The sequence below is a fragment of the Myotis myotis genome, unplaced genomic scaffold (assembly GCF_014108235.1).
Source record: "Myotis myotis isolate mMyoMyo1 unplaced genomic scaffold, mMyoMyo1.p scaffold_m19_p_9, whole genome shotgun sequence".
In the NCBI taxonomy this organism is placed as follows: domain Eukaryota; kingdom Metazoa; phylum Chordata; class Mammalia; order Chiroptera; family Vespertilionidae; genus Myotis; species Myotis myotis.
Genome location: NW_023416401.1, coordinates 57,053,830 through 57,080,448, shown reverse-complemented (window position 1 = coordinate 57,080,448; position 26,619 = coordinate 57,053,830). Strand labels below are relative to the sequence as shown.

The window sequence follows — 26,619 nt, the reverse complement described above, 5'->3', positions numbered from 1 at the left end:
TCTTTATCTTTTATCTTTGGTATTTTAATTATGATGTCCTGCTGTGGGCCTCTTTGGGTTCATCTTGTTTGGGCTACTGTGCTTTCTGAACTTAAATGTCTATTCCCTTTACCAGTTAGGGAATCATTTTTTCAAATAGGCTTTCAATTCCTTGATCTTTCTCTGTGGGAAACTGATATAGGGTTAAGCCTCGGACTGACCTGTTGGCAAAGTCACAAACAAGTCCCAGCTTAGAGGGCACAGTCCTCTTAGCATAATTAGGCTTGACCTTATAACACTCCCTAGATCTTATCTGGGAAGCTAACGGGCTGAGGAAATGCAGGAAGTGTAACCATGGTCAAAACAAGTGAAACTCACAAGAACTGTGTAACTATGGTAACCACTACCTTGTTTACCTCTCACTATAAAAAGCTTGGTGAGGCCTGAGCACAGTGGAAGTCCTTCCTCTTGAGTTGGACTTGCTTGCCTGGTCCCCCAATATTCCCAAATTATCTCGTGTCTTTTCTTTTTCATTTGTTGTGCGGCTCCTCTTCCAGACCCGAAACCTAAACCACGCAGGATGTGGAGGGAAACACTTATGACATCTGGCGCCCAACGTGGGGCCTGATAGGAGCACAAACGGATCAAACACACAGGTAGTAGCAAACACTGTCTTATTGAGAGTTCCTCGTAAAGCAAAAATGGAACTATTTGAGCTATAATTGAAACTATACCATTATATAGGTGCAAGTGCAGCAGCTAATTTCCACTGTGTACTTTGTAGAGGCCAGTTGTCATGTTGTAATTGAGGCCCAACATTTCTCTTCTCTTTTTGGCATGCCCCTGAGGTGAATTGTTGGTACATTTGAAGCCCCAGAGGCTCCTTAAACTATCCTAATTGTTTGGGATTCTTTTTTCTTTTTGCTATTCTGATCAGATGTATTGTGCTTCCTTATCTTCCAAATCACTAATTTGATTCTCTGCTTCATCTACCCTCCTGTTGATTCCATGTACTGTAGTCTTCATTTCAGAAATTATATTCTTTTCTGACTGGTTCTTTTTTGTTTTCAATCTCCATTTTTATGTTTCCTATCTATTTGTTGAAGTTCTAAGTTCATCTACTCTTCCCCTACATTCATTGAGCATTCTTTTTTGAAAAGTATTTTTTATTTTTATTGATTTCAGAGAGGAAGGGAGAGGGAGAGACAGAAACATCAATGATGAGAATCATTGATCGGCTGCTTCCTGCATACCTCCTACTTGGGATCGAGCCCGCAATCCGGGCATGGGCCCTTGACCACAATCAAACCTGGGACCCCTTGGTCTACAGGCTGATGCTCTATCCACTGAGAAAAACTAGCTAGGGCTCATTGAGCATTCTTATAACCAGTGATTTTTAACTCTGGATCTGGTAGATTGAGTATCTCTATTTTGTTTAGTTCTTTTTCTGGAGTTTTGGGACATGTTTCTTTCTCTCATCATTTTGGCTGTCTGTGTTTGTTGCTATGTATTGGATAGAGCTGCTATGTCTCCCAGTCTTGGGAGAGTGGCCTTATGTAGTATGTGTCCTGTAGGGTCCAATGGCACAGTCTCCCTGGTTACCCAAGCTGGGGGCTCTAGGTTCACCCCTCCCTATGGGCTATATGCACCCTCCTGTTGTAATTGAGCCTGATTGCTGTTGGCATGTTAAAGGGAGGGATTTACCTCAAGGCCGATTGGCTGCAAGAATGGCTGTGACTACAGTGCAGGAGTTGCTGTGCAGGGGCCAAACCTATGGAGGAAAACTCACTTCAGCAAGACTCTGGTGCCCATTGATACCGCTCCTTAAGTGTGTCACTCATGGAGTAGTTGAGTGGTGCTTTGGCCTGGTCTAAAGCTATCTACTCATTACACTGTCCCTGAGGCCTCCTAGGAGGTGCAGGCCAAGATTAGGTGCCGCTGGGCCTTGCCTGGGGTCACCTGGCATGAGCTAACAGAGCGATCTGCAGATGGCTGCTACTTGTTGGGCTTCAAGGTACCTGGGAGAGACCAAGTTATGAACCGAGGCCAGCTGGTGCTGCTAGTGCTTAGCCTGGGCCACTTAGCAAGAGGTTCAGAGCAGGCCAAGGACAGACTACTGCTTGTTTGGGGTTTATGAACCTTTGAGAAATTTTAGGAGAATCTGCAGCATGAGCCCAAACAGGCTATTTGTATGGAAAAGCCACTGGAAATGGCTTCGGTGTGTCTGAAAGTTGTACGGGGTAAAGTCTCAGGGAATCAACAGAGTGGGGTGAACAGTGTTAGCCAGACTGATGAAGACCCAGATATGGAGCCTGTCTGCTGGCTGTATGGGGGGAGTGTTCAGCAAAGGAAAAATGGCCTGACAGCACTTCTGTCCGAAAGAAAGCCATCCTTCCAACCATTGTCCCAAAGCCAGACAATTTAGTTCTTCCCCATATGTCCCTGGGACTTTTTGAACTGCTGCCCCAGCAATGGAACCCAGAGAGGTGAATCCAAGTAAGTCCATACATAGGCCATTTAAGAGGAACTGCCTAGGACTCCAGCAGCCTTCCATCTCACTCAGTCAGAATCCAGACTGGTTTTCACAACCGAAGTTATGGGGACTTCTCTTCCCAGCATTAGAACCCTGGGCTGGGGTACCTGGTGTGGGGCTGGGGAACCTCTGCAGCAGAGCTATCCCTCCTGATTTTTAACTGCCACTGAGTGCGGACCAGACTATGCTGCATCTCTGCCTCTCCTCCCAGTCTTAATGTGGCTTCTTTTTTTATATCCTTAGTATAGGACTTCTGTTCAGCTAGATTTCAGGTGGTTCTGAATGATGGTTGTTCTGTACTTCAGTTGTCATTTTCATGTGCTTATGGGAGGAAGGGAGTACTGCATTTAACTTCCCTGCCATCTTGAGAGGAAGCCCAGGATTATGATTTTCATTCATAAATATGGGAAATTCAAAGTTAACTACTTAGTTTCTGGTTGTATTCGCCAGTCAGTGACAGAAACAAAACCAAACTTGTGAGATTGGCTTAATTTATATATACCCTTCATTCTCTCCCCTTTGTCATTGATTCCACCCAAAAGGAATATATGTTTTCAAAATACTGCTGTGAATATTTTCCAAACATCAGTACAGCTTGTTTCTTCAGCATTAAGGTAAATAGAATTCTATGTGAGGTACACCATAAACAGAACTGTCTTCATCTCACCTTATAAAAATAAAATGGCCGCAAATTGAGAACTTCAATAATCCAGGGAAAAGTACGAGGTGAACTATAAGCAAAGAGCACAATTTCCAAACAACAGGCCATCAAGGAACGATGGAATATATCTTGCTCTAAAAGAACCTTGGAAAAGAGAAAGACCACAGTTTAATATTTCTAACAAGTTTAGCTTTTGTTATTCTATAAAGAAGACTATAGAAATAAGAAAAAATCACTTGTATACATTATATTATACTAGATTATCAGAGATAAAAATTTGAATTCTCAAATTGGTAAAGAGTTTTCTTATATAATCCTGCTCAATGGTAGATATATTTAAATGAGGCATACATCACAACCTGCTTTGAAAATTGAGCAAATAACAAAATAGTCAATATTCCCATTAAAAGAAAAGCGCTAAGAATTTTTTAATGGGTTTTATTACCAGTGCTTTGTCAACATAAGGGCTTATTAATCAAAAAACTAAAATCAAAAGTATTATAATATCATGGCTAAGACTTTAAAAAGTTCAGAGAAAGAGTTATTTTACTAAGATAAATTCTTGTTTCATCATTGAGTTTAAGATTCAACATCAGTTTTTAGTTTTAAACAGGCTGTTTATTGCCATCCTTCTTTTAAATATCACTCCAAATCAACCAAGAGAATAAGAAACAGAATCTATTCTGTAGAAAACTAGGAGACATCCGTAACTGCAAGCCATCCTATATAATAAAGAGATAATATGCTAATTAGACCAAACAGCTGAACGACCGTCCAGACGACATTCTGGACAACCATCCGGATGACCTTCCGGACAAAGCCAGGGCTATGAGGGCTGACCGAGGCTACGAGGGGCTGCGAGGGGATGCAAGGGACGAGGCTGTGAGGGGCTGTGAGGGATGAGGCTGAGCCCCTCACACGAATTCCAGGTCTCTAGTCCTATCTAATAAAAGAGAAACATGGTAATTAGCCGTACCTATGCTACCCTTCCCATTGGCTAATCAGAGCAATATGCAAATTAACTGCCAGCCAAGATGGTGGCCGGCAGCCAGGCAGCTTGAAGTGAACATGAGGCTTGCTTGCTTCAGTGACGGAGAACTCCAACGTTCCCCACCTGCCACTGCCGGCCTCTGAGCTTGCAGTTTGAAACATTGTTACAAATATAGAAGCTAAACAAAACCCCAGAAACCTGCTTTCAGCCAGCCAGGATCTCAGAGTTGGAGTTGAAACAGTGTTTCGATTACAGAACCCAAACAAACCAGATACCTGCTTTCAGCAGCCGAGGCCTAAGAGCTGGAGCCAAGCCTCAGAGCAAAAGCTGGCCCAGAATAAAAAAAAAAAAAAAAAAGGAGCGGTTGGGAGCTTCAGTCACCCGCCAGACTGAAAACAGCCCTCAGCCCCTCACTCAGACTGGCCAGGCACCCCAGTGAGGACCCCCACCCTGAAGGGGGTGTGACCAGCTGCAAACAGCCATCATCCCCTCATCCAGGCTGGCCAGGCACCCCAGTGGGGACCCCCAAACTGATCCAGGGTAAACCAGCTGGCCCACACCTTCAGGGCAAACCAGCTGGCCCACACCCATGCACCAGGTCTCTATCCCATATAGTAAAAGGGTAATATGCCTCCCAGCACCGGAATCAGCGGAGCCACGAGGCCTCCCGGCACCGGGATCAGCGTGACAGGGGGCAGCGCCCAAACCCCCTGATTGCCCTGCGGCTCTGTGTGTGACAGGGTGCGGCTCCCCAACCCCCTGATTGGCCCTGCTCTGTGTGTGACAGGGTGCGGCGCCCCCCCTCCCCCCTTGGGCCCTCTCTGTGTGTGACGGGGTAGAGACATAACCTCCCCATCGGCCCTGCCCTGAGTGTGATAGTGGCGGCGCCCCAACCCCCTGATCGGCCCTGCTCTTTGGGTGATAGAGGGGGCACCCCAACTGCCCCCTACGGGCCCTGCTCTATGTGTGATGGGGTAGAGCAGCCATGGGCAAACTACGGCCCGCGGGCCGGATCTGGCCCGTTCGGCTGTTCTATCCGGCCCGCGGAGCCGAAAGAGCGGAGGGTTCTCTTGCTCTCCCCTCCGCTCCTTCACCAGCAGCAGTGTTAACATGTATTAGTTCACACAAACACTCCATCTGTGCTTTTGTTCCAGCCCTCCGGTCCAGTTTAAGAACCCATTGTGGGAGAAACCAAGATGGCGGCATAGGTTAACGCCGGAGATTGCTGCCTCGAATAACCACTTCAAAAAACAATTAAAAGACGGAACGGACATCATCCAGAACCACAGGAAGGCTGGCTGAGTGGAAATTCTACAACTAGGAGGAAAGAGATATCATACCCAGACTCAGAGGAGGCGCAGTGCTGAAGTGAAATACTAAGGTGCGGAGTGCACGCAGAGCGGGCTGGAGGCGGAGGGCATGGTTGTTGTTTTCAATCGGGAGGGAGTTTCAGACTCTGAGCTCCAGATCCGGGCGAGTCTCTAGGGACCCAGACTCAAACGGGAGAAGCAGGACTGTCTGGCTTCGGTCGGAACTCGAAGGCAGCTTTCTCTCCGAGGTTTGCAGCGGTTGCTGCGACTCTATGAGGCAGAGCCCCTAGGGACAGAACTGAGAGCAGCCATAACTGCTTGCTCCGGCCCGCCCTGTAGATCCCCGGGGACCCGCCCCGCCCAAGCCCTGCGCAGAGCCATTTGCCGGATAGCCTCAGGCAAACACTAGATCAGCACCGCCCTAGAGATCCAGCACAGAAGCTCTCCCACTGCAGACACAGCTGATTCTCACAGCCAGTTGGCCTGGAGGTCAAATCCCCCTAGTATTAACTACAACAATCAAGGCTTAACTACAACAAGACTGCGCACAAAAGACCACTAGGGGGTGCACCAAGAAAGCATAAAAAATGCGGAGACAAAGAAACAGGACAAAACTGTCAATGGAGGATATTGAGTTCAGAACCACACTTTTAAGGTCTCTTAAGAACTGTCTAGAAGCCGCCGATAAATGTAGTGAGATCCTGAAGAAATCTAATGAGACCCTCGATGTTATGATAAAGAACCAACTAGAAATTAAGCATACACGGACTGAAATAACGAATACTATACAGACTCCCAACAACAGACCAGAGGAGTGCAAGAATCAAGGCAAAGATTTGAAATGCGAAGAAGCAAAAAACACCCAACTGGAAAAGCAAAATGAAAAAAAATCCGAAAATACGAAGATAGTGTAAGGAGCCTCTGGGACAGCTTCAAGAGTACCAACATCAGAATTATAGGGGTGCCAGAAGATGAGAGAGAGCAAGATATTGAAAACCTATTTGAAGAAATAATGACAGAAAACTTCCCCCACCTGGTGAAAGAAATAGACTTACAAGTCCAGGAAGCACAGAGAACCCCAAACAAAAGGAATCCAAAGAGGACCACACCAAGACACATCATAATTAAAATGCCAAGAGCAAAAGACAAAGAGAGAATCTTAAAAGCAGCAAGAGAAAGAAACTCAGTTACCTACAAGGGAATACCCATACGACTGTCAGCTGATTTCTCAACAGAAACTTTGCAGGCCAGAAGGGAATGGCAAGAAATATTCAAAGTGATGAATACCAAGAACCTACAACCAAGATTACTTTATCCAGCAAAGCTATCATTCAGAACGGAAGGTCAGATAAAGAGCTTCACAGATAAAGAAAAGCTAAAGGAGTTCATCACCACCAAACCAGGATTATATGAAATGCTGAAAGGTATCCTTTAAGAAGAGGAAGAAGAAGAAAAAGGTAAAGATACAAATTATGAACAACATGCATCTATCAACAAGTGAATCTAAGAATCAAGTGAATAAATAATCTGGTGATCATAATAGAATCAGGGACATAGAAAGGGAATGGACTGACTATTCTTGGGGGGGAAAGGGGTGTGGGAGATGCGGGAAGAGACTGGACAAAAATCATGCACCTATGGATGAGGACAGTGGGTGGGGAGTGAGGACGGAGGGTGTGGCGGGATCTGGGAGGGGGGGAGTTATGGGGGGAAAAAAGAGGAACAAATGTAATAATGTGAACAATAAAGATTTAATTAAAAAAAAAAAAAAAGAACCCATTGTGGCCCTCGAGTCAAAAAGTTTGCCCACCCCTGGTGTAGAGCCATAACCTCCCCATTGGCCCTGCTCTGTGTGTGACAGGGGGCGGTGCCCCAACTCCCCTATCGGCCCTAGTCTGTGAGTGACAGGGGGGAGCTCCTCAACCCCCTGATCGGCCCTGCTCTGTGCGTGACAGTGGGAGCTCCCCAACCCCCTGATGGGCCCTGCTCTGCTCGTGACAGGGGCGGAGCTCCCCAACCCCCACCCTGCTCTGTGCATGACAGGGTATGGAGCCCCAACCCCCCTGATGGGCCCTGCTCTGTGACAGGGGGCGGCACCCCAACCCCCTGATTGGTCCTGCTCTGTGTGTGACAGGGGGTGGCGCCGCAACCTCCCCATCGACCCTGCCTTGAGTGTGACAGGGGACGGTCCCCCAACCCCCCAATCGGCCCTACCCTGAGCGTGACTGAGGGTGGCATCGCAACCTCCCAATCTGCCCTGCTCTGTGCATGACAGGGGGCGGCGCCCCAACTCCCCAATCAGCCCTGCTCTGAGCGCAACCAGGGGCTGCACCTAGGGATTGGGCCTGCCCTCTGCCACTTGGGAGCAGGCCTAAGCCAGCAGGTCGTTATCTTCCAAGGGGTCCCAGACTGCGAGCGGGCACAGGCCGAGCTGAGGGACCCCTCCTCACCCCCCGAGTGCACAAATTTTTGTGCACTGGGCCTCTAGTGTATATAATAAAAGTCCAGCGACCATTACAGTGGAACGACCGGTTGCTGCCACCAGCGCCACTGCAGAGCCTGAGGGCCCCAGGGCCAATTTTGCTCCCACCACCAAGGCACTGGTAAAGAATGAGAAGGTGGCCAGAGTGAGCATGCAGCTTGAGATGAAGGCTTTGTGGGACAAATTCAATCATCTGGGCATTGAGATGACCATCACCAAGGCTGGCAGGTCAGGGCACCCCTCTCCCTGTTGTGACTCTCCCCACATGGCGCCCGTCTCAGGCAGCAGGCTTTGGCCCAATCCATGTGAGCGAGACTGAGAAGTGAGGTGGGGGGCACAGCCTGGCCACCTGCGGGTCCCTCGGCGTGGGCCAGTTCCTTTACTCTCTGAGTCCCGTCTCTAGCGACAGCCGCCTGGCGCACTGGGCTGGAGGGTACTGCTTGGGAGACCAGGAAGGTGAGAGAGAGAAACCTTGTGTACCTGCCACCAGACCAGCAGCCCAGGACCCAGGACCACCAGAAACGGACCGGCTCAGAGCACACCAAGCTTGAGGGGTAAGGTAGCTGCCTGTGAGAGGCCTTGCCACCAGCTGGCTCCTGGTGGATCCCACCTCAAAGGAAACTCAATCTTTGGTTCCTTAGTTCAGTCTATCCCAGCTAAAGAGGAGCAGCTGGGCACATTTTAGGGGAGAATTAAGACTCTAAAACAGTGTGTTCTGTTCCCTGGAGATTGCTACCCAGTTGTCTTAGGCCTAAATTCAGGGTGATTGTGGGGCCTGGCTCTGCCTCTGGGGCCCATGTCTTCCAATTGGCCTGTATTTGTTGGAAGGCCCCAAAGAGAAGAAGGGGAACAAGTTTTTCAATGCAATGGATTTGACCAACAGACAAAGATGAGTGCCGGGCTATGTCTAATGTACACACAGAGATACCAGCTCCCGACCAAAGGGAGCTCAGGGCCTGTTTGCAGAGCCTTCTCTTGGTTTCTGTTTCCTTGCTGAGACCGTCCTCCCTGAGAAGCCTGGGGTCCATGCTCAGCTCCAACTCAGTGGGTCTTCTCCAGGCTTCTCCCCGCAGCCGGCTGCACCCCAGATTGGCCCCCCAACCCCAACTGGGACGGGGCCAGCCGGACCCCACCCATGTATGAATTTGTGCACCGGGCCTCTAGTAAATTTATAAAGACTAGAAGTGGATGGAAGGATGACAAATTACTAAGAATAAAGTAGGATGGTCAAACATGAGGGCCTGAAGAGACACACTAAAAACAAATTTGCTCTATGCAACCTGAAAAGAAACAAAGCAACCAAAAGCATGGGCAGAATAAAAGCAGTGGTTGGGCAAGGGGCCAACATGGATGTATGTTGTAGTTAGAACTATACCTATCCAACCCCCACTCTAAGGAGTCAGAAGATAGGCCTCTAGTCTATCCCAACAGAGAACCTAAAGAATTATTCTCTGTAGAACTGAACTGGAGAGACTCAAAACTTGAGAACACAAGGCATAGAAGATTGAGGTTTTAGGCAGAAGTTTGCAGACTAAATTGTGACATCAAGTTTCCCTTCCTTGTTCTGCTCAACCACAGCAACTGTGAGGCAAAAGAGTAGCAGATATTTCTCTAGAGAAACCAAAATATTAGCAAAACAGTTGAGGGTCTGTAATACTACATAATCACCGGAGGTTGGTGAGCTTTTATTTTTTAAAATATGTTTTTATTGATTTTAGAGAGAGAGGAAAGTAGGAGGGGAGGAGAGAGAAAGAGAGAGAGAAACATCGATGTGAGAAACATCTATCGGTTGCCTCCTGCACATGCCCTGACTGCAGATTGAACCCATAACCTGTGCATGTGCCCTGACTGGGAATCAAAACTTTCGGGACAATGCTCAACCAACTGAACTACATTACTAGGGCAAGGCTGGTGGACCTTTATTCCCACTCTTGCATACAGCTTTTGAATCAAACTGTCTTTCAACATAAGGGTTTATTAGTGTCTCATTTTTAGTGCTTCATCCAAATAAAAGTAAAAGTAAACATCTATGAATGATCCAACATTTGAGGAAACCCTCCCATTGAAAGACAAAGATCAAAATAAACAGAAAAGAAACACAGAGGAAACAGACAATTCAAGCAACAGAACACAACTTCAAAGAAATCTAAATTAATAACCTCAGAGAGAAAGAAAGAGATCTTAGAAATTAAAATATAGCTAAAATAAAAAACTTTATTAGGATTGAATGATGAAAAGTTGAATAAATATCCTTACAATTATAACAAAAAGATAAAAAAACAAAACAAAAATAAGAGAAGAGACAGCTGGTGTGGCTCAATTGGTTGAATGTCATTCCAAGCACAAAGAGGTCACTGGTTAGATTCTCAGTCAGGCCACATACCTAGGTTTCCGGCTTGATCCCCAGTAGGGGGCATGCAGGAGGCAGCTAATCGATGTTTCTATCTCTCTCCCCGTCTCCTTTCCTCTCTCTAAAAATCAATAAAAACATATTTTTTAAAGTAAAAGAAAAACAAGAGAAGAAAAATAATCCTGAACATCCCTCATCTGAAAAATAAAATCTATAGTGAGATAAATCAGTGGGCAATATATTATGTAAGAAATAATGCAATAAAATGACCCCAAACTGCTGGACATATTTTTGGGATTAAAAGAACAATTTTGCTCAGTTGTTGAGTGTCTACCTATGAACCAGGAGGTCACGGATTGATTCCCAGTCAGGGCACATGCCCAGGTTGCAAGCTCGATCCCCAGTGGGGGGCATGTACGAGTCAGTCAATGATTCTTTCTCATCATTGATGTTTCTATCTCTCTCTCCCACACCCTTACTCTCTAAAATCAGTAAAAATATATTTAAACAAACAACAAAAGAACAACTTTATAAGAATGTCCAATACATGAATGAAAAGACACACAATAAGGCACTTTATTATAAATTTCAGTACATCAGTGATGATAAAAGGATATTTCCCTAACCAGTTTGGCTCAGTTGATAGAGCATCATCCCGGGGACTGAAGGGTCCCAGGTTCGATTCTGGTCAAGAGCATGTACCTTGGTTGTGGGCTCGATTCCCAGTAGGGGACATGCAGGAGGTAGCTGATTGATATTTCTCTCTTATCAATGTTTCTAACTCTACATCCTCTTCCTTCCTCTCTGTAAAATCAATTTAAAAAAAGAGAGAGAGGATATTGCCCTGGCTGGGTCCTCAGTGGTTAGAGCGTTGGCCCACAGATGAAGGGTAGTGGGTTCAATTCTCAGTCAAAGGTATGTATCTGGGTTGCAGGTTTTGTTTTTTTTTTTGAGTTGCAGGTTTGATCTTGCGCCCCACTCAGGGTGCATGCGAGAGGCAACCAATCAATGTGTCTCTATGGCATCGATGTTTCTCTCTCTCTCTCTCTTTCTCTCTCTCTGCCTCCCTCCCTCCCTGCAATCCTCCCTTCTACTCTCTCTAAAAATCAATAGGAAATATATCCTTGGGTGAGGATTAACAAACAAAAACAAAAACAGAATATTAATATTCCAGAAAGTAAACACAGGACACATACCAATAATGAGAATTGGAATGCCATTGGACTTCACTGCCAAAGGAAAATGACTGTTAATCTAGAATTCTAAATACATGTAACTGCCAATCAAATGTGAGTCTAAAAAACATTATGGGGATGTGCAGCATAGCTGGCGTGGCTCAGTGGTTGAGCATTGACCTATGGTCATGGTTCAATTCCCGGTCAGGACACATGCCCGGGTTCTGGGCTCAAATCCCAGTGTGGTGCATGCAGGAGGTAGCCGATCAATGATTCTCTCTCATCAGTGATGTTTCTATCTCTCTCTCTCCCTCTCCCTTCTTCTCTGAAATCAATAAAAAACAAAAAATAGATAAAGAGAGAGAAAGAGAGAGAAAAAACAACAGTATGCAAGAATTTATTCCTCTAAAATCCCTGGGAGGTATGGACAAATACTTTAACTATCAGTTGGCTTTAATGTTTGAGGGAAGGGGGTTTATTATTAGCTAACTGCAAATGAAGGACAAAAAAACAGTACCTGAATGGAAAGGATACTGATGGTGCACCAAAGACGAATTTTAGACATTTCACATTCCTGCCTAGATGTGACTAGCTCTTGATGTGCCAAAGATAACTAAGGCCAACTAATATGTCATCTTGGCTAAGTTTGCCCTTAACCGCTGACCTCCACAATGCATTATACTGTAGAACCTCACAACACATTGCTTCCAGGCTTAAGATATATATATATATATATATATACATACATACATACACACACACACACACACATATATAGTATATATGTTTTTTAAAATGTGTATTTATTGATTTCAGAAAGGAAACGAGAGAAAGATAGAAATATCAATGATGAGAGAGAATCACTGATGGGCTGACTCCTGCATGTCCCCTACTGGGGATCAAGCCTGCAATCTGGGCATGTACCCTGACCAGGAATCGAATCCAGGATCTCCTGGATCATAGGTGGATGCTCAACCACTGAGCCATGCCAGCCGGGCCAGGCTTAAGATTTATGGACCTTGCTAGAGGCTGATAGAGGCAATTTACTTACTGACATGTCCATTCCATGAAGTCTTCGTGTTTCCTGAACCATTACAGTCTCTAGTATTTTATAATACAAAATTTCTGCAAGCTTTAGTCTGTTTACAGCAAAGTCTTAGGGGGGGAAAAAGGGAAAATTTGTTAATAAAACATAGCTGTTAAGGACTAAAGAACAAAACATATAAACTTAAATCTGATAAATTAAGAAAGCAGGGAACCCTGGCTGGCTTCTCAGTTGTTAGAGCCACAGCCCAAAGAGTCAGGGGTTCAATTCCAGGTCAAGGGCATGTACCTCAGTTGCAGGTTTGATCCCTGGCCCAGGTTGGGGTGCAAATGGGAGGTAACCAATTAATGTGTCTCTCACATTGATGTTTTTCTCTCTTTCCCAACCCTCCTCCCTCCCCTCCTCTCTCTCTCTCTCTCTCTCTCTCTCTCTCTCTCTCTCTCTCTCAAAAAAAAAAAAAAGAAAAAAGAATAGCAGGGAAGGAAAAACTTGAATTTCTACTTTTTTGGGGGGGACAATCTGTCTATTTTTATTGCTGCATTAACTTTAGTTTTGTCTTCTTACCTATGTGAGATCCTGGTTGTTCATCTGTTGATTGAGTATAGTGTTGACAGAAAGTCTCTCCTATTTCTTTCACTATTTTCATAATATTTTCCATAGGATTACGCATACAAGATCTATAAAATACAATAGGAACTCAATTACCAGGAAAAAAAGAACAACCCAGCCTACCAACATTTCTTCTTTTAAGAATTAGCTTGGTTTTTCATGATCAAAGTTCTAGTCTCAGTTGTAAACCTAAAGTGTTCCAAAAAAGATGAATCCAAAGAGACCCACACTAAGACACATTATAATTAAAATGCCAAAGGTTAAAGACAAAGAGATAATCTTAAAAGCAGCAAGAGAAAAGCAGTTAGTTACCTACAAGGGAGCATCCCTACGACTGTCAGCTGATTTCTGAACAGAAACTTTGCAGGCCAGAAGGGAGTGGCAAGAAATATTCAAAGTGATAAAAAGCAAGGACCTACAACTTAGATATGTAAACTAGCATATTTCAAACAAGTCTACAGCCTCTAAATGAAATAATTTGACATTATGTTTAGGAATTTCAATATTAGAAGAATCAACAGCCACTATATTATGCTTATATTTATGACATTCTAGAAAAGGCAAAACTATTTCTTTCACCAGCTAGGGGAAGTTTTTGTCATTATTTCTTCAAGTAGGTTTTCAATATCTTGCTCTTTCTCTTCTCCTTCTGGCATCCCCATAATGTGAATATTAGTATATTTGAAGTTGTCCCTGAGGCTCCTTAAATTGTCTTCATATTTTTGGATTCTTTTTTCTTTTTGCTCTGCTGATTGGGCGGTTTTTGCTTCCTCATATTCCAAATCCTTGATTTGATTCTTGGAATCCTCTACTCTACTGTTGAATCCCTGTAAATTATTCTTTATTTCAGTTAGTTAATTTCTGACTGTCCCTTTTTCATGTCTTTGACATTATCACTAAGATCCTTGAGAATCTCACTAAGTTCCTTGAAGCTCTCATTAAGATCCTTGAATAATCTTATAACCATTGTTTTGACTCTGTATCCAGCAGTTTGCTTGCTTCCAGTTCTTTCATTTGTAACATGTTTCTTTGTCTCCACATTTTGGCTGCTTCCCTGTGTTTTTTATGTATTAGGTAGAGCTGCTATGTCTCCTGGAATTGGTACAGTGACCTTGTGTAGTAGGTGTCCTGAAGGGCCCAGTGGCTCAGCCTTACTAGACACTTGAGCTGAGACTTCTATGTGAGCCTCTACATGGGCTGTGTGCACTGTCCTGTTGTAGTTGAGCCTTAATTGTTGTCACTGGGAGGGGTTGACTCCCAGGCCAATTGGCTGTGAGGAACAGCTATGACAACAGCAGAAAAGCTACCGTGCAGGAGACACCCCTATGGGGCAGGACTTGCTTCAATGGGGCTTTGGTGCTCACCAAGTCCTCCCCTTGGATGTGGTAGGGTTGAAAACTGTCATGATCTGAAGCTGACTACCAGGTACACTGGCTCTAGGGCCTCCTGGGAGGTGCAAAGTCAACTGCTGCCTATGCCCTGCCTGGGGCCACCCGACACGAGTTACAGAATGATCTGCAGATAGGTGCTATTTGTGTTGGGCTTGGAGGTGCCCAGGAGGCCAAGCTTTGAACCTTGGAAAGCTGCTGCTAGTGCTGGGCCTGTGGCCACTTATCCAGAGATATGGAGCATGATGAGGCCAGCTGCTGCTTGTTTGAGAGATTTTGGATAAGTCTGAAGCCTGAGCCAGGACAGGCCATTCATATGGAAAATCCACTGCAAACAGCTTGGATGGGACTGCAAAAGGGTGGAGTGGGGTCTTGGGGTATCACCAGGACTGGTGAACAGTGTTGGTCAGGTTGATGGAGACTTAGATATGGCTCCTGCCTGTTGGCTCTGTGGTAGGGGGGGTCTCAGCCAAGGAACAATGACCTCTGCCAGCAATTTTCTCTGGGAGAAGGCTGGCCCCAGTTGTCCTGATGCCAGACAATTTAGTTCCTCTCTGTATGTCCTTGAATCCTTTCAAGTTGCTGCCTCAGTGCTGGAGCTCAGAGGCAGTGAGTCTGAGTAAGTCTGTGCACAGGTCCTTTAATAGGAACTGCCTGGGACTTCAGCAGCCTCTGTGTCACTCAGCCACAATCCCCACTGGCTTTTACAGCCTGAAGTTATGAGGACTACTGTTTCTGGCATTGGAATCCTGGGCTGAGGGTCTGGTGTAGGGGTGGGACCCTTTGCTCCTCACTGGGATAGTTCCGCTGCCAAGATATTCCTCCTGATTTTTAACTGCCATATGTGGATGTCCAACCAGCCCATTCTGGCCTCTGCCCCACCTAGAGTCTCAAAGTGCCTTCTTTAATTCTCTAGTTGTAGGGCGTCTGTTCAGCCAGATTTCAGGCTGTTCTGAATGATGGTTGTTCTGTGGTTTAGTTGTAATTTTGATGTGGCTGTGGGAGAAGGTGAATGCCACATTTACCTATGCCATCATCTTTGTGCTAGCCCTCTTATTCCTTTTTTTGTCTGCCTTTTCTTAACTTTTCTCCCTTTTCATTGTTTCAGCCCTTTGTTTACCTACACAAAGTATCTCTAGTGCTACTGAAATATGTCTTTTTTCTCCAGGACCTACACTGGATAATTAAAGCATAAAATACTTTTTAGAATAAAAAAATTATCAGTTTTGTTTTTTTCATGAAATTCTGTTTTTCTTTTCTCTCTTTCTTTCTTTTCTTTTCTTTTTTTTTTTTTTTTGCAGCCACCCTGATAAAAAATTTTTGCTTGAAATGAGCAGGAAATTAAACAAAAAAAAAAAAAGTTTTTTTTTTTTTTTTTTGTTCAAATGTGTTGAATGAACTGTCCAAGCTCCACTTTACCTCACCATAAAACTTGAAAAAAAAAAGGCTGCAATTTAGAGCCTAAGAAAACAAGAAGGTAAACTATGCAAATCAAAATCAATTATCTTTTTAATATTCTAAGGAATTTAAAAATATTGATCTCCTCTAAGCACCTATAGAGCCCTATTCTTCCTCCAATATAGCTCTACTGTACTGTATAATTGTCTGTTTACATTTCTATGTCTTTCAGGACAATTAGCTCTGTAAGGCCAGACACAATAGCTATCTTATTAGCTATCAAGTCCAGTTCCAGGAGGTTCACAATGAACATATGCTGAATGAATTTTCTTTTTATGTCATTCCTCTTGTTGGTTGAGAATAGTGTTTCTTAATTAATGAACCCACATAAGTCAGTACCCATAAAATTTCTAGAACTCAATGGATTAATCTGGTTTAGCAAGACACTAGGTGAGGGGGTGTCAGTGAACTCCTAGCCTGGCTCTAGTTAGAACAGCCAATGGAAGGTGTCCAGGTTAGGGGATGATAGTGTTGAGGGGTACGGAGTGGGTAGAGGTCTGAGCATGAAAGCAGAGGCCCTAGCAGCAGCACCCAGGACCGGGAGAGAAAACCATGAGGAAGCTTGACTACCTGGTCGTTTGGAGGAACCACAAAAGGATCTTGGAATCAGTTGTGCTGATCTGTCTGGAGGTGAAGGGCCTTTTAATGAGATGGTAGCAGAAGATGTCCTACTTAACCCACCTGATCCTAAAAGGGCTCTGCCTAATAAGATCAGGGAGTGGTACTGGTCTTAGCATGCTTCTTCTCCTTCTTTCCCCATTCTGGCCTTTTTGTCCAGGATTTCCTGGTCTCCAAGTCTTCTCCACTAGTCCTGAGAATCCTTGACTTCCAGGAAAGCCAATTGTTCTCCAATCACCTTTAGAACCTGAGACCACCTACCTCTTCATGAGGGACTTTGTGGATTGTGGTTTCTACAGCGTTGAAACGTTCCTCCTGCTGCTGGCACTTAAGGTTCGCTATCCTGATCAAATCACCCTAATCCGGGGCAACCATGAGAGCCGTCAGATCACACAGGTCTATGGCTTCTATGATGAGTGCCTGCGTAAATATGGCTTGGTGACTGTGTGGCGCTACTGCACTGAGATCTTTGACTACCTCAGCCTGTCAGCCATCATTGATGGCAAGATCTTCTGCATGCACGGGGGCCTCTCCCCCTCCATCCAGACCCTTGACCAGATCCAGACGATTGACCGAAAGCAGGAGGTGCCTCATGATGGTCCCATGTGTGACTTGCTCTGGTCTGACCCTGAAGACACAACAGGCTGTGGTGTGAGCCCCTGTGGGGCTGGCTACCTATTTGGCAGTGACATGGTGGCTCAGTTCAATGCAGCCAACGACACTGACATGATCTTGCGTGCCCACCAACTGGTGATGGAAGGTTACAAGTGGCACTTCAATGAGACTGTACTCACTGTGTGGTCGGCACCCAACTACTGCTACCGCTGTGGGAATGTGGCAGCCATCTTGCAGCTGGATGAGCATCTCCAGAAATACTTTATCATCTTTGAGGCTGCTCCCCAAGAGACGGGGGGCATCCCCTCCAAGAAGCCCGTGGCCGACTACTTCCTGTGACCCCTTTGTCCCCTGCCCCCCACCCCCCTCCAGTCCCTCTGGTCCTTGGACCACTGTGACTCTACCCTCTTCTCCAGATGGAGGCTGGGCATGGGGGGCTGTCCCCAGTGCTGCTCTCCCTCAAAGAGGGCACTTCGAGGGTGAGGACTTCCTCTGGAGAGGCTCGGAGCCTGAGCTCCATGCTCCTCTCCTTTCTCCCTACCTGAACCATGAAGTTTCCAATAATTTTTGTTTTTCTTCTTTTCATTTTTTTTTTGGTTTGTTTTTAGATAAAAAATTTTGAGAAAAAGAAAAAAATAATAACAGGAGGACCTGTTATTAGATCTGGAATGCATCATTTCCAGTGTGAGATCTCTATTTCCTTTTCATCTGGGTGTCCAGGAGGACCTTGAATATAAGTAGTATTTTTCAGTGTCTGAGAATGTTCCCAATCTTTCAGCCTTAGTCATGTTATTCAATAGTTTCACTTCTTCATTATTATTATTTTTTTATTTTTATTGCTTTCAGAGAGGAAGGGAGAGATTTACTTCTTTTTTTTCACTTCTCCTTTTATTTCCTATTCCAAATGCGCTTGTTTTTCTTTCATAGACATAATTTCTGCTGATGCATTATACATGCACTCCTCTAGTTTACTCATTTGTTACCACTATTCAGATGAGAGGTATGAGAATTATAAACACAAGGAGATAAAGGGCAATCTGTGCATCTTTAAAGGGCTTCAGTTGCTCTTGAAGGACAGTGTCTTTTTTAGGATTCAGAGGTAGCAAAGCTATCACTGAGCATCAAACTTCCCAGCTATCAGTGTCCTCCTGCTGATCAGGAAAGCTATCTCATTGTTCCATACTTCTGGAGAAGAAGGAGCATAAATTTGTAAGGATACTTAAAAGGTAATTTTAATGAATTGCTAGAACCTGAGTGAGAAGGGGGAGACTCCTGGTGCTACATTCTTAGGGGTGGCCCCAAACTTTCCTGGGTTTTATCTTCAGGAATCCCACCAGGTTCTTATAATGGTCTTTTTTTAAACAACCGCAAAAAAATATATTTTCTGGCTGCCCCATCAGTATGTAATTCCTCCATTTGATAAACATTTAGCTTGAACCCATTTAAGGTCAAGTAAAAAGAAAAACAATAATGTATAACTTAGGGATAGTTACCAGAATGGAATGTCAGAGCTAAATAACCTTTCAGATATATCTAACCTTAAAAGTCTATAATAATAGGAATATTGATATGAAATTTTTAATAGGTACTTCTTTCTGATATTATGTCAACATATTTTGTGATTGAAATGGTATGGTAAAACTTTCCCAATGTATATCCACTATCTTAAGAATTCTGAATATACTGAATACAAAATGGAATACAAAATCTAATTTAGAAAAATAATAGTATTGAACTTACTCAAAAATATTTATAAGTTGTTCACTTGGTGCATTTTTCAGCCCAGTCACAATACTCTGTAACCGGCTCACACTTTGAGTGGCTGAAGCAACAGGAGTAATGATAGCTTCTTTTTCTCTTAAATATCGCCGTCCTGTCAGGGGTGTTGAAGGTGCAAATGATGTTTTCTGTCAAAAAAAGAAAAATCTGTGAGGTTAAAAAGTTACCTTCCCCCTTATTATGTATTTAATTCAGTATGTATATCGTCTTCTCTATTCAAATTTAGTAGGCTACTTTTTCCCCTCCTCTTCTGGTTATCCACCAAATTTTTAGCAATATCATGTTAATAACATCCTTAAATTTGAGTAACACTTTTTCAAAGCATAATCTCATTTTCTCTTCCTAACATTCACTTAAAAATAACATACGTTTTCATTTTACTTATTAGACAACAGGCACAGAGAAGTTAAAAACCCTGTTTAAGCTGATGAAGTTAATGGCAGAGCTGATCTTCAACCAGTGTGCTGCAAGAATTTTTAAAGCATGCAATACCTGACTATTTAGTCAGGGACACTGATCTTTTTTCCTTTAGATTGTCAAATTTAAAAAATTATAACAGCCCCTCCCCTCAAAAAACTGACAACAGCCAACACAACAAATACTGTCCAGCGTGAATGCCCTGCCTTGAACCATACATATATAGGTATATAACAGAGTTCAACTCACTGGCCACATTGCAAAAGGTTGTATCTAACTGTTTAATTATACCAGAAATCCTTATAAGCACCTGATTTTTTTTTAAAAAAGCCACTTTGGAGCAAAAAGGGTAGGCAATTATTATTATTACTAGAGGCCCGGTGCACGAAAATTCGTGCATTTGGGGTGGGGGTGGGGAGGGGTCCCTCAGCCCGGCCTACTCCCTCTCGCAGTCTGGGACCCCTTGGGGGATGTTCACCTGCTGGCTTAGGCCTGCTTCCCTGGGGGATCAGGCCTATGCTGGCAGTCAGACATCTCTCTGGTAGCCCGGGAGCCCTTGGGGGATGTCCGTCTGCCAAGGAGGTGGGAGAGGCTCCTGCCAGCACCGCTGCGCTAGCTTGTGGCTGAGCAGAGCTCCTCCAGTGGGAGTGCACTGACCACCTGGGGGCAGCTCTTGCATTAAGCGTCTGCCCCTGGTGGTCAGTGCGCATTATATCGACCAGTCGTTGCACTGTTAGGGTCAATTTGCATATTACCCTTTTATTATATAGTATTTTTTGGTAAATCAAAAGTATAACTAATTTTTTGATCAGATTGGCAAAAAAATTTATTTCTTTGGTGTGCTACAGAATTATACTGATTAATTTATGTGTGCCATGAGACAAAAGGTTGAAAATCAGTGTTCTAGACTAATGGCTTTTCCATTAAACCTTATCATCCAATCCATTATATACAGAATTAAGCCTTGGCTATTAATAATCAAGTCCAGAGTTTTATAGCTGAAGCACAGGAAGAGCACATAGTTTATCATGGGTAGGAAAGCAAATTAAATTTTAAAGCAGTGGAATAGTGGCTAGTGATAAAAAGATTAGGAAGAAAGCATAAATCCTTTATGTCAAGACACATTCTCTACTGTAAAACCCAGGCATTCTGGGAAAATATATCCAAAATATGAAAAATAGTAAGAAATGTGGTAAAAATACTAAATGCCATAGTTTTAAAAATTACCTTTTAAGGCTTTCATGGGAAATATGAATTAGTAGAAGAAACCCAAGATTTAGCTTGAAAGATGCTTCTGCTGTTAGTAGAATCATACACAGAAAGAAAAAGATCATTCAAGACTGAGGCCAGTCTAGGTTATATTACTTTTTCAAAGTGTTGTTGAAGGTTATATTCCACATTAGCCTGTGCTGTCAGTTTCCCTAATGGGGTGTCACCAGCGAACTTTCGAGGAGTTCCAATTTCCTCATCTGCATCTGCTCCCAAAAAGATCCGTTCATCAAAATCACCAACAGTTAAAACATATTCTTCATACTCCTTGTTCACTGCTTTGCTGAAAAAAAAAAAATTACTTTAAGCTGCAAGAATAAAACCAAGTAACAGAATAAAACACAATGGATTTATCTTGATTTGAAGATAGATTTAGACTCCACAGTATGAAAAAGCTGATGACTTTCTAGTGTTGTTATTTTTTTTTTTTAATAATATTTTATTGATTTCTTACAGAGAGGAAGGGAAAGGGACAGAAAGTTAGAAACATCGATGAGAGAGAAACATCCATCAGCTGCCTCCTGCACCACCCCTACTGGGGATGTGCCTGCAACCAAGGTACATGCCCTTGACAGGAATCGAACCTGGGACCCTTCAGTCCGCAGGCGATGCTCTATCCACTGAGCCAAACCGATTAGGGCTAGTGTTGTTACGTTTTTAAAAATATGTTTTTTATTGATTTTTAGAGAGAGAAACACTGATGCGAGAGCGAGACATCTATCAGCTGCCGCCTGCACCACCCCTACTGGGGATCAAGCCTGCAATCTGGGCTTGTGCCCTGATCAGGAATCAACCAGCAATCCCTTGGTGCATGACAATGCCTACCCAACTGAGCCACACTGGCCAGGGTGACTTCTTATTTTTATTAAGTCTTCTCATCTAATGATATCAGAGGCTCCTACCTGATGACCATTCTTCACATTCAATACACAGCAATAACTTACTTTGAAAGGTGAGTGAAAGAGAATATATACTTAATCTGAAAACTAGTTGAACCTAATTAAGATACTGAGGCAATAATGACTTTGAAATATAAGCACATTCTGAATTTGCCAACATTTGATTAATAAAAACTCAAATACAGAAGACATTGGGCCTGTTTATGACTTTCTCTGGAAAGTAGCTGTCAAGTACCAATGGTTCCCCAAAATAAATATAAAGACAACAAGGCTTGGTGACAACACCCACTCAATGTCACCAGATCAGTAGGAACTTGAATATAATGTTTCACTTAATAAATTGTAACAAATTATTATTGACAGCCTATACTATATTAGATACCATTAGTGGTAGATACTTACCTATTATCAGTAAAATTGGAAAAGTCCAGGAGGCATTCTCCTTTTAAAATCTAGGAGGAAAAAGTCATTATGTGACATCATATAATTGAGCATATTAGCACACACATAAAAACAGTATTTACCTAAATTTTCACATTGGCAGTTGTCATAAATCATACAAACACAAAACAAAATTACTAAGTATTTATTTCAGACCAGTAAAACTAAATCAGCATGCAAATAAAATATTAAAAAACATTTAAAGTCAAGGTTTTTTTCTTCTTTAAAAAGAAAATTGCCTTTTAAAATTTACTATTATTTTAATACGTTTTTATTGGTTTCAGAGAGAGGAAGGGAGATAGAAACATTGATCAGCTGCCTCCTGCACACCCCCTACTGGGGATTGAACCCACAATCCAGGCATGTGTCCTGACCAGGAATCAAACCAGTGAGTGACCTCTTGGTGCATAAGATGACTGACACTCAACCAACTGAGCCACACCAACCAGGCTAAAGTCAGTTTTGAAAATACTTTAAAATCAGTCTATAGCAGTGGTTTCCAAATCTTAGTGATATACGAATCATTTAAGAGAACTTGTTGAAAATGCAAACTGATGGACCTCAAGGCTTGGGCTGAGGCAGCATTTTTAGCAAATTTCCATACTTATTCTGATGAAAGCTATCCAATTTTAAACACTTGTCTGTGGTGAAAGTAAACTAACATATATTGAATGTGTTAGACAAGCAAAAGATTCAAAGGAAACATATGTACTATCATTGGTGAGAGGAAAACTATACTGTTGTTAATACTTTTGTGTACTCACACTACTTAAGATTATTACACATCAGGAGTTGTAAACTCAAATGCCCTAAGGGTCAGGGGTCAATATACATAAATGATGAGAGCAGAAAGGGTATTTCCCATTTTCAAAGAAGTGACCATCATCTAGCTTGACAACAGTTACCCATGTAAAGTCATGTAGAAATTCCAAACCAATATTGCTATAGCTTCTGATTTTTGAAAGGTTTTTATATATAAGGTCTTTATCTGGAAATTAAAAATTGAACAAAACAAAATGAAATAAATAGCACCCTACAAAGACCAAGCAAAATACCTGTGGCCCATGGGCAGGAGGACCATTATCCAAACTAGGATACTTTTAGGGTGAAAGGAGATGCTATAATAATAATGCTAAGACAGGGGTGGGAAATCATTTGATTTGGCCTTGCCAATGCATTAGGGGTGATTTAATTAAATGGTTGACCAAATACAGCAGGCTAATTTTTAAACTGATAATTTTGTATGGCCCTCAAATGATGTTAAAAATATCCAAATGGCCCTTGGCAGAAAAAAGGTTTCCCAACCCTGTGCTAAGACAACAGCACAAAGCCAAATAATCCAAAGAAACCAAGATGTACAATCATCATACTCAGAGGCCGCTAGTGTGCTTCTTCTGCAGAGTATAACAGACATAACTTTTGAATTTCCTTAGAAGTTTACTGAAGATGTTTAACATACATATAGAGTCATGATACACACACACACACACACACACACATTTTAGGAAATATAAAATTAAATACAAAAGTATGTGTAAGAGACAAAGAATCCAGTTAGGAAAGACGTTATGCTTGAAGAAAAATCTCATAATAATGGCAGAGAGGAACCACATGATGACCTAATCCAAACTTCTTTTTTTACTAAAGAGAAAACTCAAGGTAGCTGGATTAAAAGGCTAAATATTCAGGAAATGAAAAATTGAGTCCTAAAGGAATAAGCCACTTCATAAATATAGAAATAGCTAAGTAAATTCTTGAGGAAAACAAACTAGAATGCATGCATATAGTCTGCAAGTGTCTACAAAACTATACAGGATTTTCTGCTCTATTTACAAAGAATTAAAGCTATAGTTGTTATATGCATCCTACGTCTAGTAAATAGGAATTATTCAAATTGTGGCAGTAAATTAGCTTACGACCTCCTGTTTTTCATAATTTTTTTATCAGACCCTCCTATCGTTACTTCTGACAGTGCATTTTTACTTGATAGTATATATAATTGGTCACGGCTGTTCCTCACGTTATAGGCCAATTCTGCAACATGGCAGAGACTGAAACCTGGAAATCTTGACTGAATCTTTAAAATATTATTTCTTCCTTTGAGGTTACTGCTGCTAACTCCTAAAAATCTTGGTCATTTAATAAGTACAGTACCTTCCTGTCAAAGAGTTTTGAAATATATGGCTTAAAGTAGTGCTCCTTTATTCCTTTTGCTTCTACTAGAAGTCCGTCATGCAGGTCACACAGTACAGCAATGATGCAGGGAGGCTCTTCAGGAGCCCTGAAGTCAGCAGTATGGAAATCAGATGGCAATCCTAGTATGACAGGGTATGAAAAGCAACAGGGGGGAAAGAATATGATCAGTTTTTAAAACTTTTTCTAAAAACTGATCATCGGTTTTCAAAAATAAATAAGGTCTTACCTTTAAATGATGGATTTAGCAAATCTCCTCTATTTGGGCATATAATGGCATTGGCAAAAATCAGATCCAAGCAGCACAGAAGTAAATGATAAGAGTTTACTAAATCATCTCCAATCATACGAAAATTACCTTTGTAAGAAAAAGAGAGACACAAAACCCAGAAACCTCTAATATCAAATAGCAACCAAGTTCCCACAGAAGAAATGTAAAACCACTGAAAAGTATCACCTTACCCTTAGTATAAACAAAGAGTGTCCAACAGAAATTAAAGAGATCCTTAACACTGCAAGGACTCCTCCTAAAAAAAAGGGGGGAAATGTACTTTTTAAATTACTAACTTGCTAAATATCACTCCACAGCTGCCATTTAAACTGAAACAGTAAATATAAATAACAAATAATAAAGTTAAATTACATATAAAATTCCACTCACAAAGGACAGACAACCTCTGGTTAATTTAAACAAACTTAAATAAGCCTTTCCAATATGCATAAAATAATCAGAACATAAAAAAGTAAGTGAAATTATTACCCTGAATTTCCAGATATGGGTAATTATAAATGGATTTTAATAGAAACTTAAGTTTTAAAAGTAGAGTTTTAAAAATGCAAATACCCCTAGTGACTTTATATCATACTTTTTATGTCAATGATGTAAGGATTAAGGGTCTTACCTCTGCTTCCTGCTTCGTGGTAACTTTGGTGGCTCTTCATATGGATTTTGAAATATATCCAAAAATATTGGCTCAAATTTTTTGAAAATTACAGTAGACACCTCAAAATTTCTTTCTAATCTTTCTATACGTTCACGAAATTCTTGTGGCAGGTTTGACATGTCCATCCACTTCTTCATTTTACTAAAAAACTGTATTAAACTAAACAAATAGAAAAAAAAACAACTTTAAAATGAGTCCATATAATGGACGGAAAAGAAAACTTCTATTTATGCCTACGAATCTTTATTAAACAGCCTGAATTTATTTAAAAAAAAAAAAAAAAAGAAAGAAAGGCAAAAAACCTCACTTGCCAAGTGCTATGAAATCATTTTGGTTCCCAGAATCATCATGGGAATTTAGATTTTGAATAAGTGGTCATTATATACCATATCTTCTACTATAAAGGGAGTGACAACTCCTATCTACCTACAGCACCTAGACAATAATCCAAATATAAATTAATGTTAGTCAACAGATTGATGAGTTTACAAAATTAGTTTGAGGAAAGACAGAATATCCCAAGTTGTGGATTCTAGAAGTTGATCACAAAGTATCAGACAGTTACAGGTTCAGAATAAAATTCAAGTGTTTATGTTCCAATGTGTGGTTCCACCATTAAATATAAACTAAGAAGGTAGTACATACCCAGAAAATAACTTAATAGATTATTACTTTTCTTTTCTGGCTTATTCAATTATGGGGACATTTTTTATGTCTATGTTAGTGTGGTCTTAGATCGAAAATCTGTAGTGTTAAAGTGCATTTAACTGTGTGTGTATATATATACATATATATACACACACAAACACATATATATATATATGGAATGGCACTTGTAATTTTAAAAATATGTTTTTATTGATTTTAGAGAGAGAGGAAAAGAGAGGGAAAGATAGAAACATCAATGATGAGAGTCCTTGATGAGCTGCCTCCTGCATGCCCCCCCACTGGGGATCTAGTCCACAACCCAGGCATGTACCCAGACTGAAATCGAACCCTGACCTCCTGGTTCATAGGTCAACGCTCAACCACTGAGCAACACCAACTGGGCAATACTTGTAATTTTTTTAAAAAGGTGATGGAAGCCCCAGTAGGGGGCATGTAGGAGGCAGCTGATCAATGATTCTCTCTCATCATTGATGTTTCTCTCTCTCTTTCTCTCTGATATCAATAAATATATTATAAAAATATTTTTTTAAAAGGTGATGAAAGACATCATCAACTAATTGTCCACAGATATTCAAACTCCCCTCCTGCTGATTGAAATCTGAGACTCTAAGAGTCTCTTTAAATTCTTAACAAGAGTAGTGAAATAAAATTGACAGATTACTAAATATTTTGACTGACAAATTAGTCCTTTATGGAGGACTTTGTTTTTGGAAATGGGGTATGCTCAAGCATGTGAAATCCTTTCCTTGTCTGAGGAATTCCCCCTTTAAAAAAAAATATTTCTATTGATTTCA

The 26,619-nt window shown here is 42.1% G+C and overlaps 1 protein-coding gene across 6 annotated transcripts in view; it reads right to left on the bottom strand.

Moving 5' to 3' along the window:
* RBL1 (RB transcriptional corepressor like 1) overlaps positions 1-26,619 on the bottom strand; it is an 87,833-nt gene that overhangs the window by 45,656 nt on the left and 15,558 nt on the right. For 3 of the 6 annotated variants that reach the window (XM_036322354.1, XM_036322353.1, XM_036322352.1), the window contains exons 3-12: positions 25,115-25,315; positions 24,675-24,739; positions 24,442-24,570; positions 24,174-24,334; positions 21,981-22,030; positions 20,776-20,962; positions 18,955-19,121; positions 13,091-13,203; positions 12,533-12,636; positions 3,180-3,317 (exon numbers count right to left, since the gene is read on the bottom strand). In XM_036322354.1, coding sequence (XP_036178247.1) covers positions 3,180-3,317; positions 12,533-12,636; positions 13,091-13,203; positions 18,955-19,121; positions 20,776-20,962; positions 21,981-22,030; positions 24,174-24,334; positions 24,442-24,570; positions 24,675-24,739; positions 25,115-25,315 — 1,315 coding nt within the window. The other 3 variants (XM_036322356.1, XM_036322357.1, XM_036322355.1) reach the window with 3 other exon arrangements.